Source organism: Brachyhypopomus gauderio, chromosome 15 (assembly GCF_052324685.1).
Source record: "Brachyhypopomus gauderio isolate BG-103 chromosome 15, BGAUD_0.2, whole genome shotgun sequence".
Classification (NCBI taxonomy): domain Eukaryota; kingdom Metazoa; phylum Chordata; class Actinopteri; order Gymnotiformes; family Hypopomidae; genus Brachyhypopomus; species Brachyhypopomus gauderio.
Window position 1 is genome coordinate 10,699,710 of NC_135225.1, and position 19,794 is coordinate 10,719,503.

General features: G+C 38.7%; 2 protein-coding genes across 2 annotated transcripts; both read right to left on the bottom strand.

Moving 5' to 3' along the window:
• Positions 1-413: 413 nt before the first annotated feature.
• tmem132a (transmembrane protein 132A) lies at positions 414-7,997 on the bottom strand. The gene is given in 21 exon segments (XM_076975182.1): positions 414-582; positions 584-963; positions 1,091-1,180; positions 1,484-1,564; positions 1,766-1,833; positions 1,836-1,990; positions 3,399-3,430; positions 3,524-3,632; positions 3,634-3,691; positions 3,848-3,938; positions 3,940-4,008; positions 4,193-4,493; positions 5,341-5,388; positions 5,390-5,496; positions 5,541-6,033; positions 6,035-6,045; positions 6,310-6,342; positions 6,526-6,705; positions 6,787-6,999; positions 7,280-7,351; positions 7,756-7,997. Coding segments are annotated over 19 exon segments (2,544 nt in total). The 5' UTR covers positions 6,856-6,999; positions 7,280-7,351; positions 7,756-7,997.
• A 3,639-nt stretch (positions 7,998-11,636) lies between these two features.
• Positions 11,637-17,980, bottom strand: cd5 (CD5 molecule). The gene is made up of 7 exons (XM_076975543.1): positions 17,515-17,980; positions 16,945-16,999; positions 14,263-14,643; positions 14,038-14,151; positions 13,681-13,731; positions 13,511-13,576; positions 11,637-13,288 (listed from the first exon to the last, which is right to left on the bottom strand). Exons 2-7 carry the CDS (start codon positions 16,991-16,993, stop codon positions 13,206-13,208), a joined length of 744 nt encoding a protein of 247 aa, XP_076831658.1. The 5' UTR covers positions 16,994-16,999; positions 17,515-17,980; the 3' UTR covers positions 11,637-13,205.
• Positions 17,981-19,794: the final 1,814 nt, after the last annotated feature.

Consider the following 19,794-nt stretch of genomic DNA (forward strand, 5'->3'; position numbering starts at 1 on the left):
CTGTGGAAACTGAACAATACAATATCAATGACAACATATTAAAACGATTCAAACATTTCTAATTAAACGCTATGGCATAAACAACACAGATAACCTCTTATGGCATTAATGTTTCAGTATTAAAAAAACTAATATTTAATTTACATTCTGCATACTTCAGAGCTTATATTTCTAACTGGCACAGACAAGAAACAAAATCAGTTTAAAGTTTAAGCGTATAAAGATGTCAGTGTCTTTTAAAGTATTTACAAATGTCAAATGTATGACTTGCTTTCTCAATTCATAGCACATTTAATTAGGCTACCTCTCCCTGGCTTTCTACCTTCTTCCTTCTCTTCAATGCTATCCCCTCCCTCTACCACTTGTCCTCTGGCCTGTTGACTTTGTCTCTTTCTCTTTTTGCAAGCAGGTGATCAGCAACAGGAGGAGTGACAGACAGAGGAAAATGGCCAAGCTCCAGCACCTTCTTTTAACTCTCTACTAAAGGTTTCCCCTCCTTCACTCTTATTGATACTGTGAACACTGTTGTTATAGTGATTAACAGAGTCCAGTCTTGCTTTACCCTCTTCAAAATTACTGTATGTTCTCATTTGACTGCACAAACATGTCTGATGTATTGTTCATTTCAAAATGATCACCTTCACTCATTACTGGCCATAGGTCCACATCTAGGTTTACTCTTATCCAACTAGAGCCTTTGGCTAGTCTCCAAATCCTACCTTCCCCTCTGACCTCATACATCTCTATGTGGTTAGAAACCAGCTCACAGGTGGAGACCAGAAGTACTGCTTTCACAAGAGGCCCTCCACCTTCGCCTTGTGCTAGGACACGCTGTGATGGAGCAGATGTCACAAGAACCACAGATTCAGCCAGTGATGACAGGCAAAGGTTAAAAGGTATGTCGCTAAATGCAGAAACTGGTACAGCAGTATCGTCATGAAACTGTAGCCAAATAGAAGCTTCCTGGAAAATGAGGGCAAAAAAGAATAGACATTAATAAGGAAGTAAGGTTTTTGTAGAATAAATCAAAGAAATTAAAGTTGGTGGCAAACATATTACATGAACAATAGTCATGAGTATGAGTGCTTACTTGCCCAAGGTCAAATAGTGTATTGTGAGAAGTCACTGTTGCTGTAACAAGAGAACGCTGAGAAGGGCTTGAGTTGATTGACAGATGAAGCCCACCTACTAACAGTCATGGCCTGGTGGTAGGGAATTGGTCTTGTGACCGGAGGGTCGTGGGTTTGATTCCCAGACCTGAGGCCATGACTGAGGTGCCCTTGAGCAAGGCACCTAACCCCAACTGCTCCCTGGGCGCTAGGCTAGGGCTGCCCACCGCTCTGGTCACGTGTGCACCACAGTCCCCTAGTAATCACTTGTGTGTGTGTGTGTTAACTGCACAGATGGGTTAAAAGCGGAGGTCAAATTTCGATTGCACTAATTAGAAAACCTAGCAAGCTTGAGCAAAATCCTGGTGAGGACTTTTACTTTCTGAACCTGGAATTGACACCTCTGCCATAACATCAGCACTGCCAAGGACACCATCCCACTGATTTGATATTACCTGAGAAAGGGGAAACAGATTTTTAGTTCTGTAAGGACCTGTTTTGAAAGTTTTATGTCAAAGACTAAAATACTGGAAAGTGTTTATTTAACTTTTATATACAAAAGATTATAGTTTAGATTTTCATAAAACCAAGTCATATTCACATCTGAAGTATTTCATCATGGTATTTTAAATATTTGATGCTTTTTAGATACTAACATATAGGGAAGTCATTCCAGGCTTCAGGCCAATTAGATGGCTTTGCGCATCAAGAGTAGCAATAGAGGGTTCTCTATCCTTATCTAATCACGAACCAAGTCTGTTATATCTACAAACCAATCAGGTTATCCAAGCATGTAGATTGGCTGGTGACCATGACCCACTGGTTAGGCACTGAATTGAGCCAGAACCTGTATGACAGACGTCTGATAGACTGGAGTGCACCTGAAAGACAAAGTGGATGAGAAGGCATCAACACGAGAGAGATCTAAAACAGGCAACTTATAGAGACATAAAATTCTGAATCTCATTTTCATAAATTCCATATTGGTGTCTGATTTCAGTACAGTTTCACTTTGTACCAAGATATCAAGTTCTATTCATAGTCACACACCCATCATAGCAGTAAACCCCCCATGTTTTTGTGTCACAATGCCAACTGTTCCTACATGCAACAACATGATTTGTGTAGGGCCCTTGCATTTGTGAAAAAAATTGTGTTTGTAACGGTGTCATTGGTTGGCTCCACCATTGAGCGGAATGAGCTTCAGGGCTTGAAAAATGAAAACCGAAAGAACGGAGATGGGGGTGGGGGTTGTCATGATAAGCTAGAGATGACACAACAAGATGGAAGTAGCTCAGTGTTGTGTGACTCATTTAAGTCGTTATGTTCTCTCATTAACATGTGAAAATGGTTCAGGTCACTATTCGCAGCAGAATTATGCTACCGAATGTGATGACTGTGACATGGCTCCATACTTCATATGTAGCATGCTAACAGGTACATAGGTCATGAACAGAGGTGGGTAGGAACGCGTTACATTTACTCAAGTAGTTGTGGACAAAAATGTACTTGTGAGAGTAGTTTTAATATGAAAGACTTCTTTTACTTGAGTAAATATGTGGTGAGAAAAACGCGACTTTTACTCCGTTACAATCGGATTTGCGCCGGGCACTACCATTACTTTAGTTTTGTAAAAAAAAAAAAAAACGTCTTTTCAGCGAGAAGACTGACCTATGTCTTTTCACATGTGAAAATGTGTGTGACCAATCAAATGATGTACATTGTGTACAAAATGCAGAGCCTTATATGCTTCATCTATAGAATAAACTTTTTCCTATGGACTTCTGATGCATTATTATTTGCAAGTCAAATTTCCTTGAACCAAGCAGAGGGAGAGGGATGCAAATAAAAATAAAGATTAGTATCTGTTTGTTAATGAAGTATTATGGAGCATTAGCCATGATCAGTCGTCAACAAAGTAAGTAACGGTGGCCAGGAAGGGCAAAACAAATTTACATTTTAGGGGGGGTAAAAGCAAAACCATGTTTTGTGGAACTCATTTTAGCTAGTTGGCATGCTTTCATTTTTTTGCTTTTTGTTTTTCTTGTGGGAAGTTCATTGCAGCTAGCTAGCTTTGGATCTTAATGAAAGTAATGTCAATGAAAATGTTGATGAAAGTAAGTTGACTATAAACACTAGCTAGCTAGCATTTTCATGTTAATGAAAATTTGTTTACTAAAATGTAAATTTGTTTTGCCCTTCTCTACAACCATAGAAACTAAAAGTAAAAACTAATACATAGGCTATACTTTCTTAAATGTGTATTCATAATTGCAAAACAAAGCGTACCTACTGTCCGTGTAGTAATTCCATCCACCGAGCTGTACAATATATACGTTTATGCTTGTAGATGCTAGATTTCGGATGGGGTCAATATAAATCTGGAGGGGACATGTCTCCCCCGTCCCCAGTGCCATCTGCGCCCCTGAGTCTGAGAGAGAGATATGCAGTGGAAACACTGGAGCCCACACAGCCAGACATAAAGAGCCTGTGAGTAAGCCCAGAGAATACTTCACCTCCACTGGTGCTGACCAGCCCAGATTCGCTCCCATCAACTAAAACAGCAGAGCAGTCACTGGACACTGAATCTCCATTATGGACATGAGCAAGATATCAGCTGATGTAAGACATAAAACCAGGTTGTACATAATTATACATATTAAGAGGATATATGTTTTATGCTTATATGTCATTATAGCCTTTAAATAACCTGTGATTTTTATGCAGTAAACCATGACTCTCTCCCACAAATAAGTTTACCTTGACAATATCTTTAGTAGCTGACTGCCACTTCACTGCTGAAGTAATATCTAATAGAGTTCCATCCTGCACCACCCCCCAGCACTGTGACAGGGATGGACAGCATCTGGTCAAGATGGCTGTTTATTATTGTGTTGCTCTGTTAATATACAAAAATAAAAAGTAAGTACTTCCCAGCCTCTCCAAGGGCTTAAAGTTAAGATCATTTAATTCATGTTACCAATTCTTTTAAAATCTAACCAAGCATCAGTGACACATGATAGCACGTGTTTGTTGCTGAAACCAGTACTTTTCAACAGAATTCAGTATTCATATTTGCTCTACATTTTTATATTCACCTCTGAGGTCTTGGGTTCCTTATATGGTGGTGTTTGTTGTCTGTTTACAGATTTGGTAAAGCTACAGCCTATTTGAACATAGCCGGATTGACTCATGTCTGTTATAGGGACAATGCCCACAATTCCTTGATCTGTAATAGAGTGGAAGCTCGTCACTACCCCACAAGGCACACTGTTGTTCTGGGAATACTCCACGCACCAGCTAGCTGCAACTATCATAGCGACATCAAAACTCCTGCATAAGCTCTTAACCGAGAGACATGCCACTTGTCACAGTACTGAGCTTCTGCAATGAGGGGAAGAAGAGATAGCATTATATTAAAGATGACAAATGGAAGATGGAATGTTTTGCCCAATTGAGATACATTTTTGCTCATTTACTACAACGTTGACAAGTCTCAACTGCAAGGTAGTGAGGTCAAAGACCACATTTAAACTTGCACATAATTTAATTGCAGCAAGAACAATACCATGTCGAACTGACTGAAATCACTTAAGTAAAATAAACATTTTAAGCTTTGTAATGACCGGCACGCTGAGGCAAGGCTAGATCACCTCAGACAGAGCTTAGGGACAAGCTTGTGTGCCCTGGACGTGGCCTGACCACAATGTAAAAACTGTGGTTAAAGTGTTGGGTGTCCCCAATGACCTTCAGTCAAAAAACTGGTGACAGAAGGATGTTATGTATTGAAAACGAGCAGAGAGAAGCGAAAATCACACTGAAATCCATGAAAATAAACAAAGAACACCCCGCAGCAAAGCTGTCGGGCTCAATAATATTGAGGCTGCCAAAAAGGCTCCACTTGTCATTTTAGTTAGAAACGCTCCTGCCCAAGCTGATCTGTTATAAGATTACAGTGATGTGGCAAACATATTGCCGGAGATACCAAGTCCTAACGTGATGCTGACAATGTGCTGAGCAACGCAAAAATCACATACAGAAGATAATCTACACCAGCAAAGCAGTGCAGGTGTGCAGAATTAGTTCGTAAAGAGTATAAGGACAACAGTACTGTATGTATGTCACTTCATACATTGAGTAGCATGCCTGAGAACACTTCAAATATTTGCTAGTAGGTTTCGCATTTCTATTATTTTGAGACCATTGTTTTTGTTAATTTTGTGTGTCTTACCCATGTCTGTCCATTACAGTGTTAGTTCTACGAGAGATTATAGAAACTGTCATGCTTGGTGCTTGAAGTCCTTTTCACTTTAATGGACCACAGGTCAGATCTCATGGCAAGTTGGCCTTGCAGTAACAGTAAGCCCTTCTCCACCAGACCACAAGTCTGGTTAAGGGAATGAAAGCAGCATCACAGCAATGACACCTAACAATGAGAAATTCTCCACTAAAATTTGACCTCAGATTTACTGACACACCCGTCCAGTGCAGTGTTTGTACGGGCCCCTTGTTATAGCGGATCAGTACATATGAATTCAGCCATAGTTCCTCCACACCAGCTTCATTTAAGCAGGAAAAATCTTGTTTTGTCTTGTTACTTTTTGTTGTTTTATCCTTCAGAGCCACAGAGCCAGCATAGTACAGCTTTCTCTGTGTCTGCTCTAATTTGTTCTCCACACATCTAGGGATTGATATGTTAAGACTGGTCAAAGGGCTAAAGGAAGAGCAGTAGAGCTGGATGATATCAGTGGGGATTCTAGATTTGGCTCAGAGGGCCTTTGAGAAGTTTTGTTGCCGTCGGCTGTGATTACGAGCTCGGAGCCTGTGTGGGCGGAGCCGACTGAAGATCTGAGCCTGGAGTGATTGAACAGTGTGTTCAGGCTCAAACCAAAAGTCTTTGGGTAAAGTCACGGTGACCACACAGCCCAAGAGGAGACTTTGAGTAAAGTTGGTACATAGAAAAGAACAATAAAATAACAGCAATTTAAAACAATACAATACAAAGAAGATAGGCATGGATCTAAGTTTAAGGACTGCAACAATTACTTGAGTAACAATTACTTGTTAATTTAGTAACAATCAAATACTTGAATAAATACTACATAGATGACAGAAATCTGACTCTAGATTATAAACGCCTATTCCTGAGGAGTACAGAGGCCAGTGACTACACATCTGACTCCTGAGCCTATTCCAGTACCTTTGTGATGCAGGATGCCTTCTGCTCCTCAGTCTGTTTGAAGCAGAGGTGTCAATTCCAGGTTCAGAAAGTAAAAGTCCTCACCAGGATTTTACTCAAGCTTGCTAGATTTTCTAATTAGTGCAATCCAGGTAAAATTAGTGGAATCAACACAATCCAGGAAGCCTGAGCAAAATCCTGGTGAGGACTTTTACTTTCTGAACCTGGAATTGACACCTCTGGTTTGAAGGCATGAAGGGTCACACACATTCTCTTGTTTGGATTGTCCATCTTATGGAACAACACTCTGACCTTAAACATCTCACCTTGCTCAGCCTCCCACTCTCTTACAACCACGTGGGAAAGGAGGGATGCAACGATGGGTGCAGAGAGACGAGCATCCGGTTCAGGAACAAACTGGAAGAAGGAAGGACAGTATATAAATACAACCTTCTCTGGAGGATGCAGTACAAGGGACAAGGTGTTTGGCGTATATACATGAGTGGCAGAGTAGGCACCAAATGAAGCCCGCAGGCTTGGTCTGGAGGCAGCCCTTACTGGAGGCATGAGCAGCAGAGACTGTGTGAAGGAAGATGGGCTGGAGTTGGTGAAGAGGAGCCCTATGTCAGCCTGAGAAAGGGAAAGAGAGTGCCAGGGGTGGGAAACTGATTCTGGCTGAGAGGGAGAGAGAGGATGGAGGCTGGGTGGAGGCTTTGACAAGACAGAGAGTACACAGTTAACGTGTTTGTGCAGTTTCACAGACTCAGATTAGATATTATTTTTGGCTAAATAGATAGACAAGGCATTGTTTGCATATCTACATATTCTATGTGTTAGATAACTGTATCTTAATCCTGGAAAAGTCAGAATTAAGCAGAATACGTTACACAAACAGTAAAATAATTAACAAATAAGACATTAATCATGCAGTACAATATGAATTAGGTCAAGCATGAGTGTTTTTGTACAATTATTGATGTTTCAAACTTACAGAGTCTCATAATCCAGTAGAGGATTATCAGCTTCATACTGAAAGAGCTACATTGTTCTGCCAAGAGACAATCTACATCCATCACCCATCCCACAACGCCACAACACCACAAACACAACACCAAAAATGGATCATGTTCCTACTCCACCCACTGCTACCGTTTGTTACACTAAAATACTGCTTCTGTGACATATTTTGTTTTTTCTGGGATCAATGGTGTTCCAAATGCATTAAAATATGAGGATATTATGAGGTCATAATTCCCTACATGAATAAATATGTCCAAGGACACAGGGGCGGACTGGCATACATTGCTACCGGGGATTTCCCCGGTCGGCCGATGGGTTAGTGGGCCGGTGGGCCGCCGGGCCGCTGGCCGTCGGTGGTTTAACTCAGCCCGTGGAGGAGCCTCCGCCGCGCACTGCGGCCCGTAGTCACGCTGCTGTTATTACCTCCCCCGCTCCAGTCAGACTAACCTGCTCAGCGCGGCCGAGGACTGTAAACACATGAACGAGTTGGACCGGGCCGCGGACTGGGCCAGCTGATGCGGGCTGTATGCACCGGAGATCAGAAAAAAAACTTGTTCCAGAAAATCCGGGCCGGACTACGAAAACATACAGCAGTTTAAATTGTAGATAACATGTTATTTTAAATGTAGCCTACTGCTGTCGCCTCTGCAACGTAGGCACCATGTACAAATTACCTTAACACGGTTAACACGGACGCAAGTGGCGGTCTTAAAGGTTCCAGAGCACTGCGCACTGGTTTTTTTTAAGCTATTGAAATTCTTAGATTAAAACTAACCACCACAAATAGGTAAGAGGAAGAAATACCCACGTTAGAGTTGTAGGTCGTTCTTTAGGATGCACTTTGTGTAAAACAACTTGTTTGGTGGTCTTATGATGGACTATTTAAAAGCCACTATGTGGCTTTGTAATCATATTATTGCTGGAATTAATATTGTCCATATGACAATAAACGCAGTCACGTACACTACTATATATATGTTTGTAATGTAATGTAAACAGTGAATGTGAATGTTTACATTCACTTTAAACATAGACTTAATAATTACAGTGTTGACCCTTCATTTTTAAGACTTCTCGGCATGCTGGATATCAGCTTCTGGGCAAAATCATGAGTGAAGGCAACATATTCTTAACTACTCTTTCATCTGCTCATTATCTGCTCTTGTGCAAATGGAACAGACAACAGGTAGAAATGAGAGATTTTCAACTGATTTCAAAGATTTTTATTAATTGAGATCTAGGATGTGTTATTTTAGTGTTCCCTTTATTTTTTTAAATCTTTGAAATCAGTTGAAAATCTCTCATTTCTACCTGTTGTCTGTTCCATTTGCACAAGAGCAGATGAAATTGATTCACAATCAGTGTTGCTTCCTATCTGAACACAAAGTGTAGATGACTTGGAGTTACATTGTGTTGTTTAAGTGTTCCCTTTATTTTTTTGTGTAGTAGATAATACACTATATATATATCTACTTACCTCTTTTGTCAAACATGTCATTGAAGGGAAATCGCAAGTAGAACTTCAGCATTTCTCCTAGTTATCCACACTGTAACATTTTCATCATTTAATCTCCATCCATCTTTGCTAAATGGCTAACAACTTTCCTCTCTACTTCCACAATGTTTGGTTTAGTTGCAGATGTTAAAGTTTGGAATTAATGTTGCTTCTCTGCCTTATCTGTAGCCACTTTTTAATAGTTAATTTTTCATTCCCTTTGATCTATAACTCTTGTGGCTTTGATGGTTACCTCTTCCTCTGATCTCTGTTCTCCCTCCTGCTTTCTGTATATTCCTCTTTAGCAGTTGTGCCAGATTCATACAATACAGATTTTTTCATTTAAAATGCCAAATAATCCACTCTCTTTCCCTCCCCATCTCTTTTGATATTTTTCTGTCTACCAATGAAAATGGTTGCTCCAGACTGATGACTCTGGTAAACACCTCTATCACCAATTCTTCACTAAGAATAAAAGCCACAATAATGAGCATTTAATGTTTTTAAAGTGTGTATAAAAGTATAGTATGTATTTTTGTACCGGTATATATATCTCAACTGTCTGATTAGTTATATTTACAATTACATTGACGGCATTTAGCAGACGCTCTTATCCAGAGCGACTTACAAAGTTCTTTGCATCTGATCACAGAATTCATAGGTAATAGTACGGATATGCCAGTTAAAGTGAACAATTAAATTGTACTAACAAAGCATGCCTTATAATATATATATATATATATATATATATATATATATATATATATATATATATATATATATATATATATATATATATTAGGGGTGGGACGCGATCAAAAAAATTAATCGAATTAATCGGAAGCTTTGTAATTAATTAATCGAAATTAATCGCATTTTAATCGCATTTCAGTATTTAACATGAGAAATATTAATTTAAGTTTGAATGATGAATGAATCAATGAACATAATCATAAACTTCAACATCTTGTTTATTTTTCCACCAGTCTACTACACAGACCAATATATGTGTAGTGTGCAGAAAACAGTTCAGAACATTGGAAATTCTGATCAAAAATGTTGTTTAATTTTGGGAGTTTTGCTCAGGATATTGGAAGAATTGAAGTAAATCAGAAGATGTTTTTTAATAGCATTTTAGCAATTTCTTTAATTTCCCAGGCTTCTGCCACAGGCATCTCCATAGTGCCTAGAAGTGGTCTTCTGCATGCTCAAAGCAAATGACTGGATCTTCATCATCTATAGATTCATCATCTATATGAGCTGTCACACCAAGATAATTCTTGTTGCTAACAGAGGTCCAGTGATCCCCAGTCAGAGCCACATTTGTGTCGCTCTTCACAATAACCTGTTTTACTTCCTATTCCTCATCATACAGCTGCTGGATTTTCTTCGACATTGTCTTTCTGGGGTGAGTTTCCCAAAACGTTCTTAGCGCCAAGTACTTCGTTACCTCATTCTTACGTACGAGGTTAAGAAGTACTTGGCGCTAAGAACGTTTTGGGAAACTCACCCCTGGACGGTAGTTCGTAACTTGCATCAGTTGACGCAATGTGCAGCGCTTCTTGTAAGTCTTTATCTTCGACCACTGAGAGCGGACAACACAAATAATGTGACGCGTCATGTATAAACGCGTGCGGAGTCGCGCGCTACGGCCACTCGCGAAAGTTTAATCCAGTCTTAATGGTCCAATGAAGGTAATTTAAAAACCAGGACATTTCCTCACAGGATGTGAATTACGGACGTTTGGTCACCCTATCGTACTAGGAATACATTTAGCAGCTAAGTTATCGTTACTGACCTGCGCGTTAAGCTGGGCGTACACTGTGCGATTTTTGGCCCATTTTCAGCCGATTTTTCACTCGTTTCGGCTCAATCGCGTGTCGTGCATCGTATAGTTTACACAGGTATACGAGGAGCGATTCACAACTCCCGATCAGAAATCGCAGCGTCGCAAGAATATCAAACATGTTTGAAATTCAAATCGCTCCTCGTGAGAGTATCGCACTGTTGAAGCAGCTCCACGAGCCGACTCTCCCTGCGATTTAGTCGTAGTTTGAGCTGGAGCTGAGTACACGATTTAAAATATCGCACAGTGTACGCCCAGCTTTAGCCGCAACATGTTTTGCGTTGAGGTGGTAACGAAGGGTGGAAGTGCTCCTGTGATAAGCGAACTCCTTCCTACATAAAGTGTAAATAACACTATTTTTGTTTGTAGCCTACTTCCATCTGGAAGTTTATATTTAAATTTCCCATCCACCAGCGTAGCCTCTTCAGTCATATCCATCATGATCTTATTGTGCGTCCATATAATCTGTATGTCTGGAACTCGTGCACTGAGAAACATTCCACGGTGCAAAAGTGTCTCGTCCGTTAAATGCGTTAAAATGCGTTAATTTTTTTAGTGCGTTAATTTTCCTGTAATTAATTAATCGAAATTAACGCGTTAAAGTCCCACCACTAATATATATATATATATATATATATATATATATATATATATATATATATATATATATATATATATATATATACACTTAATCATGTCATATAGAGCGAATCATCTCAGACTGGCTTCTTGAACACGACAATGAGTTCACTGTACTCAAATAGCCTCTACAGTCACCAGATCTCAATCCAATAGAGCACCTTTGGGTCATGATGGAATGGGAGATTCAAATCATGGATGCGGCAACTGTGTGATGCTATCATGTCATATGGACCAGACTCTCTGAGGAATGTTTCCAGTAACTTGCTACAAATGATTAATGCAGTTCTGAAGGCAAAAGGGGGTCCAACCCGGCAAGGTGTACCTAATAAAGTGGCCAGTGAGTGTATGCATGTATGTGGGGGGGTGTGTAGCAGGGTGTAGATTCTGTGGTATGACTATGCATTGCTGGTGAGAACTCTGCATGCTGATGAGATTGTGAACTGAGCATAATTTGCGGTTGCCATATTCATTGCAGATAATGATAATAAACAGCACACCACCCAGCATGAGGACGCCCTGACCTAGCACGACAGAAACACAAACGCTTGAATAACAGTCACCTGCATTACAAAGTAACATATATTTACAGCTACATAATGATAAGCACATGTGAAAATGCATAATACAACTGCAAGCATGATGGGGTGGTTGACGAATGTGGGGGAGTTTTCTCCATCTCTCTGTGGTAATCCATACATGTTATCTGTTGTCAGCTGTCACTGTTCTCTTTTGCAGCCTCAATCAAATTAGTTTTAGAGTTTTAATCCTTTCTCTGACCTGGGGATGAGGAAGTGACCGCATTTATTTAAACCCCACTCATCATCATCATCATACACACAAATTTGTTATATGCACATATTATAGTACACACATGGGAGATATCCAGAAACACCCAGTAGCACACAGCAATCAAACACAAAAACACACACAAAAACCCACACATACTGTTACATGGCACTCTGACTGACTGAGATACCAAAAAAATAAAATTAAAAAATTTAAATTTAAAAATCCCTGCATTCTGAAAAGAAACACTAGAGAAACTTAAGGAGCTTATTGAACCTGCAATATTTTTAGAGCAACAGCATGTGTGAGTGACAGAAATATCACAGACAGGAAGGTAGTCCTAACACGACAGGAAACCTCAATGCTGCAAAAATGTGCATTTACATCATATCTCCCTGTTTTAGTGTCCCAGTATCACCTGTTCTCTCTCCCCCACTCTCACTCTCTCAGTGTGCCAGTATCACCTGTTCACTCTCCCCCGCTCTCTCCCTCACTGTGCCTGTGTCTCAGTATCACCTGTTCTCTGTCCCCTGACTCTCTTGACCACCTTCAGGAGGAACATGCTCAAAAATCATGACCAGTTATTAGTGTTACTTTTTGTATGTTTTTTTTTTGCTTTGTTTTTACTTTTTTATATGACAAACATAATTTAAACACATCACACATTAATTTAAAGATATGAACAAAATACAATTAAAAATTTGGAATTTTCAGGTAGTATAAGAAAATAGTACAAATAACATTTGTAGAAATTCAGTTTGGTTTCAATATTTTAAAATCTAAGGCAACGTTTTGTTAAAGAAACAAATAGATTAACAAATGTTGTTGAAGTTCCTGTCTGGGGCTTGTTAACCACTATTACAACTGAATCAAAATTGAGATAATTTATGTTTGAACATGTAAAGCATTGAAAACATTTGAACATGTAAATATTAAATCCTAGGCAACTCTATAAAATAGCTATTGATCTGCATTTTTAACAAGTTTAATACTTTTTATGAGTCCCTTGTTGATTTTCTTGTCTTTGTGCTCCATAGAGCATATTAACATAGAGCTGAAGCCATCCTGTGAGCATGTTCACAAAGCATAGCATACTCCTGCACTACAACAGGATTTGAAGAGATGTGCTTAATGGTAGCCATATGAGTCGTAGTCACTGTTCCGGTTAGACGAAGGTTCTCTGCTGGGATTCACAGTAAGCCTCTCCAAACCTTGCAATATACAAAAACATCAAGCATGAGAATGATGTGTACAGGTCAATGGGTTCAAAATAAATAATTAAATACATAAATAAATAAATGAAGTCCCAGTCATGATGATAAATATGGGGTGTGTGTGTGTGTGTGCGCGTGTGTGTGCGCGTGTGTGTGTGTGTGTGTGTGTGTGTGTGTGTGTGTGTGTGTGTGTGTGTGTGTGTGTGTGCATTCACTCACCAGGATAAGACTGCCTCTTCACCATATTGTTATCTGAATGAGCAGCCTGGCCTCTGTGATAGGACACTAAAAGAAAAAGAAAGTCAAATAATGAAAAAGATCAGGCCCACTTCTTTTTCCAAGAGTGTGTGTGTGAGACGGAGAGAGAAAGAGCAGGAGAAGTGACTCACCACTTTGACTCTGCGTCGGGCCGATCCAGCGATTCTCCCTCTTCTGTGAAACTACAGGAAATAAAATAAAAACACTATCAACATGTCAGCATAGAAACAGTATTACTAGTACCACAACACCAAAGCATTTATCTTATATAATGTTTATATATTATTGACAATGAAAAATATGTAATGAGTCATATGCTCTTTTGCACAATTCAAATGCACTAAATTGTGAGCACTTGAGTGACAATAATGTAATCTGTTCAATTTTAAACCTAAACTAAATGCCAGTGTAATGCCAGTATTTGCAAATCGACTATCAAATATTTTTATTTTAAAACTAGATTTTTTAAAATATCTTTCGAGCCTCACATCTCTTGCGAATGGCTGTGTACATCGGCCGGCCAAAGTGTAAAAGAATGACAGCCAAGACCAGCACCAGGAGAACACCAGCTATGGCTTTGAAGGCAACCAGCTCTTTACTCCCTGTGAAGGAGAAAATGAAGCTCAGTCGTGACTACAGTAGAAATGCACACCAAACACACACACACACACACACACACACACACGCACGCACGCTCACACACTCACACATACCTTTACAGTTGATATGCACGTTCGAACATGTGATCTCTGTCAGGTCCTCATTTGTGATGATGTAACCCCTCATTTTGGGCACTAACTTGAAGTCAAGGAAGCTTCCACATCTCCTCTCCTCACAAATGTCAATGCCCAGTTCCTCAAAGTTCTTTATAGTTTCATAGCACAGGGCCTGTGGTTTATTTGTGAAATTGACATTGAGGTACATCATCCCCTGACATGGATTGGACTCTTCCCAGATCACCTTCACCCTGGTCAGGATAGGAGGGAGCCGAATGACCTTTGGTGTATTTGTGCTCCTGATTCCATACATAGATGATTCTGTTGAAACATTATAACCAACGGTGCCAGTGGCATTGGTGGTGGTGGTGGTGTTGCCTGGAACAATGAACAGAGGGCAGCAGGTTATTACATTTGATAATGAAATTAAATGGGTGATTTTTACTACGATCACTTTAGGTTTAAAAGCAGAAAAAGAAAATTGGGTCCTCATATAAAATCTAACTGCTTTATATCAGTGTGAGAAGATGCATGGTAAATGGTTTGGACTGTTTTTTTCTCCTCAGCATACATCATGAGATTGAAGTCTAAAATTGTTGTATTAATGAACATTATACATGTCTCAGTAGACTTTAAAACATTTGGCCTTTCTAAAAATGTAGAAAAAGCAACCCTGTTCTAAATGGTGACCTCTTTAATGCTGTGTCTCAGACAGCACACCAAGAACAAAGACCCTGAGCCTAGTCGTGCCAAGCTTTATATCGCTATGTTCTGGCCATGAGAACAAAAAACAGATGTGATATAAGTAGCTTGGTTGGCAGGTTTGTGCACACATCTCCTCTTGTTACAGTTTGATTTCAATCACATTTTGTTTTCCTTTTTCCCCCAGTGTTTTTTTCTTCTTCATGTGTTCTGCAGGCCTTTAATGATGAACAAAGGCCAGACTGAAATTACTTAGAAAACATACTTACACTTCAATGGATGACAACAGTGAAACCCACAATATACATTACAACTACTATTTGTATTTTTTTAATATAAAAACATCCATGTGGATATAAAAGAATCTATTTGGTACTGAGTACTTTTAGCATACGGCGAAAAAATTGGACGATAAACAATTTAACAATTTGGACTGAATTTTGAATTAAATTACTGTATACAGTGTATATTATACTATATATATATATATATATATATATATATATATATATATATATATATATATATATATATATATATATATATATATATTGCACACAGCCAGAAGGCTGGAGGTCGTTTGCACAAATAAAAACAAATCTCTGCAGCGGACTAAACTGTAGGGAAAAAAACAGGGAAAAAGACAGGGAAAAAAAGTCCTCACTTCTAAGCAGATGTTGAATGAAAGTGAGCATGCTAATAAAGCAAGCACTAATACAGCATTGAACTGAATTCCTATTCGGCAGTATGCACTCTTTACAGAACCATGATAAGTTGTAGGAAAGGTTGTTTCCTTGGGCTCCACTGACCTCTTTTTACAGAAGAAATTGATGGTAAATGAAAGAAAATGGAAGTTAAAATTGAATTTCAAGAGATTATATCAATAGGCCACTGATGCATTTCATTAACACTTTCTTTTTTGGTATTATCCTCTTTTGGTCAAAACTAATGATAACATCTGAAGTGAAAATCAAATATTTTGCAGACATCACATTTTAAATAAAATCAGACTTCCTCAGACATTGTTATGCAAGAAATTAATTAATTAATTAATTAAAAATAAAAACATGTCGAATGACCATCAGTCTGTCCATGTCTGTCCATGTTCTGTTGCTATCTGATCATCGCTGACCACTGTGCTGAACCAATCAGTTGTCTGTACACATCTGCTGTACACATGCAATAGCAGAATCTTAGGATAATGCCAATAAATAAATTTATTTATTTATAAAAGAGGGTCCACGCAAATTGCATCTTTAAAAAAAATTTACAACAGGAATATACCTCTGTAGACACTTTCAGTTAAAACAGGCCTATAGTGTTGGACACACGTTAAAAGCCAGACTAAGGACACTAATTTGTTAATCCATTACAAAAATATCCAGAAAATATTCACTGTCCAAATTTTTAAAATTGTCATTTATAGCACTTGCTTGATCACAAGAAATAGTACAATAACTAATTTAAATAGTACAAAATAAAGCCTCTTTAAAATAACAAAGAACGCTACAAAAAGAGAAGCCAGTCATTTGGAATTATTGCAATTACAGTCAGGCAGTTTGTGGCTGTATAGAATTTTACCAGCATTTTTACAAAAACAAAAATAAACATCACACAACACCACATTACAACGCAAATCTCAATCGTGTTCATTGTATGTACAAACAAGCACACACCATTAGCACGGCTAAGTTAGTCATACAAAACACACAATTAGCTTTTCAAAAAGTCTGCAGCTGCACAGCTCAGTGTGTCAATGGATTTCATTTTTTGCATTCAAAAATCCAAAAAATATATATGCAATCCTGTATAAACCAGCCATTAATAAGCCAAATTCCCCAACGATTCTGCTTATTAACAAAACATTTTAAAAAGAAGTGGGGAGGGTAGGATAAAATCTGGTTTTGTGGGGCAGAGCCAGAGTTGCAGAATTCACAGGGAACATGGGTCTGGTGTGGAGTGAAAGGTAAGACTCACCAGCGAACAGGAGAGCAGGCATCAACACCAGCAGCAGGAGAAGCTCCATCAGAACCTGACAAAGTGCACGTTTTTATCTGAAACCACTTCTGCCACATGAGGCACAAATATCAAACCTGAAGATCTGGTCTTTAAAAATTACCAGTGGGGTGATTATCAATGATTTTAGAATTTGTTTGTTTTTAAACCATTTTAATTATGCATAGGCCCTGTGTGTATTAAATAGACACAGGGTAAGCAGCAGTTTCACTGGATCTATTAAGGTTTGATCTTGGCCTAAGTAGGTCAAATGTAATTTTAGACACTGAAGTAGGTTAAACATGTTTTTAAATCAAAAGGTTTACTGTCTCTGCTCTCTGCACTGCAATTAAAGTCCAGGTGGTACCTGTTCTTTTGACTCAGTATTCAACAATACCACTGAATAATAAGAACTCCACACGAGAAAATCACGAGCTGACTAGAAGCGATGAACCATTAAACGTAACGTAAAAGTAAGAGAGACTAGGACCAGGACTTAAAATGTATCTGTTTCTAAGAGATATTCATAATTGTGTCAAACTACATTCTTACCTTCGCAGAAAAACTTATGAAGGAGTGTGTAGAGGAAGCAGCATGTACAATGAAGTAAAAGGAAACAGGCAGAGGTGTAAAAGCTCTCCTCTTCTTCTCTCCTCCCCCATCTCTCTCTCACTCCATACAGTGCATCTCCACATCTCGTATGTTGCTATCTGCACACTGCACTGCTTCCTCACTTCAAAGGCACTCAGAGAGAAAAAAAATCTTAAATGTGAGCAAAAACCTATGAAGACTGTAATTTGAGTGGGTGTCTGCACAAAAGCAAGCAATGTTAACAATTGTGGGATAGAGGTGCTGATAAACGTTTAAGGTTAAGGAGTTAGCAAATTTAGGTGAATAATTTTAAAACTTTGTTCTCTACTTCTGAAACCCCAATCCACAGAGCATTACAGTACAAACATCATTAAAGTGGTAGAGTGATAACTTAGAAGTAGAGCTCTTTCATTAGAGGTTGATAATATCACAAAACTTTACTCACTGGATTAGAGGCTTATTTAAAACTCACTTTAGCAAAAACAGCAAATGATCAAATGGACTACAAATGATGTCACCACCTCTCTGAATAAGGCTTATCCTAAGTGGGATGCATTTGTCACCTGACCTGCATACTTTCATGTCCAGTTCATTGATTGTTAATATATATATATATATATATATATATATATATATATATATATATATATATATATATATATATTCCATTGTAGAGGTGGTCAAAATGATTGCTGTGAAGTACACAAGAGAAACAGGATGCTGATGCAAAGGAACCTCTGAGACAATCCAGCACCTAGTAGCAGGAGCACAACATGCATGCAGAAGGAGAACAGATACAACCAAATGTAAGGAATCATACACAGGAAAATATGCAAGGAGCTGGACACCCCCAGATCTGTGTGGGAGGAGTCACAGAGTGTGTTGGAAAACAATAAAGCCGAGACACAGTGGGTCCTCCCCACCAAGTCAAATGAACAAATAGAGACAAAACAACGAGACACAATGATGGTTGATAAGATGTACACAACAACAGTGGTAATAGGTGATATAAAAGTGATCTAAAAAGTGATGAAAAGATGGAGTAAGACAAAAAGAAGAATAAGAGTGAATGTGGAAGATTAACAGCAAGTTTCTCACATTTTCCCATGACAGGCACGATATCGGTGCATAAGAGCTCAAGAAGCCTAGGAACAGTGAAAATACTGTCACATCCTCACAGGCCTCTGGTAGTGTGAGAAACAACACACACACACACACACACACACACACACACACACACACACATACATACATACATACATACATACATACATACATACATATATATATATATATTGTTACGTTCTCGTCTAGGCTGTAAGAACAGTAACATAGAGATGAATGTAAAAAGGGACTGGACAATCAGGCAAAAATTGATGACAAGTTAACCTTGTCACACATAGGAGTACACAAGACAGATGTAAATGTCTTCGGGAGTGGCCAAGGACAAAATAACAAACAAAATGTCACTCAGAACCAAAAAGGCCTTACCAAACTATACTTACAAATAAAACAAACAACATATGAACTAAACTACACTTACCAAACATGAACAATAAATACACACAAACAAAATGGCAGCCACACACACACACATACATACATACATACATACATACATACATACATACATACATACATATATATATATATATATATATATATATATATATATATATATATATATATATATATATATATATATATATGTGTGTATGTGTATGTGTGTGTGTGTGCACGCGCACAGTAGCCTCGTGCACTACTTCAAAGTGACTACGACTAATGCAGGACACTCGTCACTGGTCAGTCACTCACTCAGGTTAAGTGGTCTACACTCATGGGGCAGTGATGTTCCACACTAATCTCTTGTTAGTGCCTTATTTATACAGCGGTTTCATTTGGTTGTTTGTCCTTGTTCTTGGTTTTGTAGTTTGCTCCTCATGTAAATGTTCAACTCCTCATTCACAATGTACGATAAGTCTGAATGCCGGTTTCCTGACATTACCACGTGAAATGTGTTAATTTAAGACTCTCTTCATGGCATTTGACGTCCTGCTCAGTATGCGGTCTCTGTTTCTTCCCTCACACACACTGTCACACTCCACACATATACACACTTTTCACTTGCTGTCTCATTCCTTTCACACGCACTCTTGCCCTCAGAAACACACACGCCACTGAATTAAAAAACACCACTGAAATTCAAAATTGACTCCAAGTTCTTTATAAAAGCATTGTGGA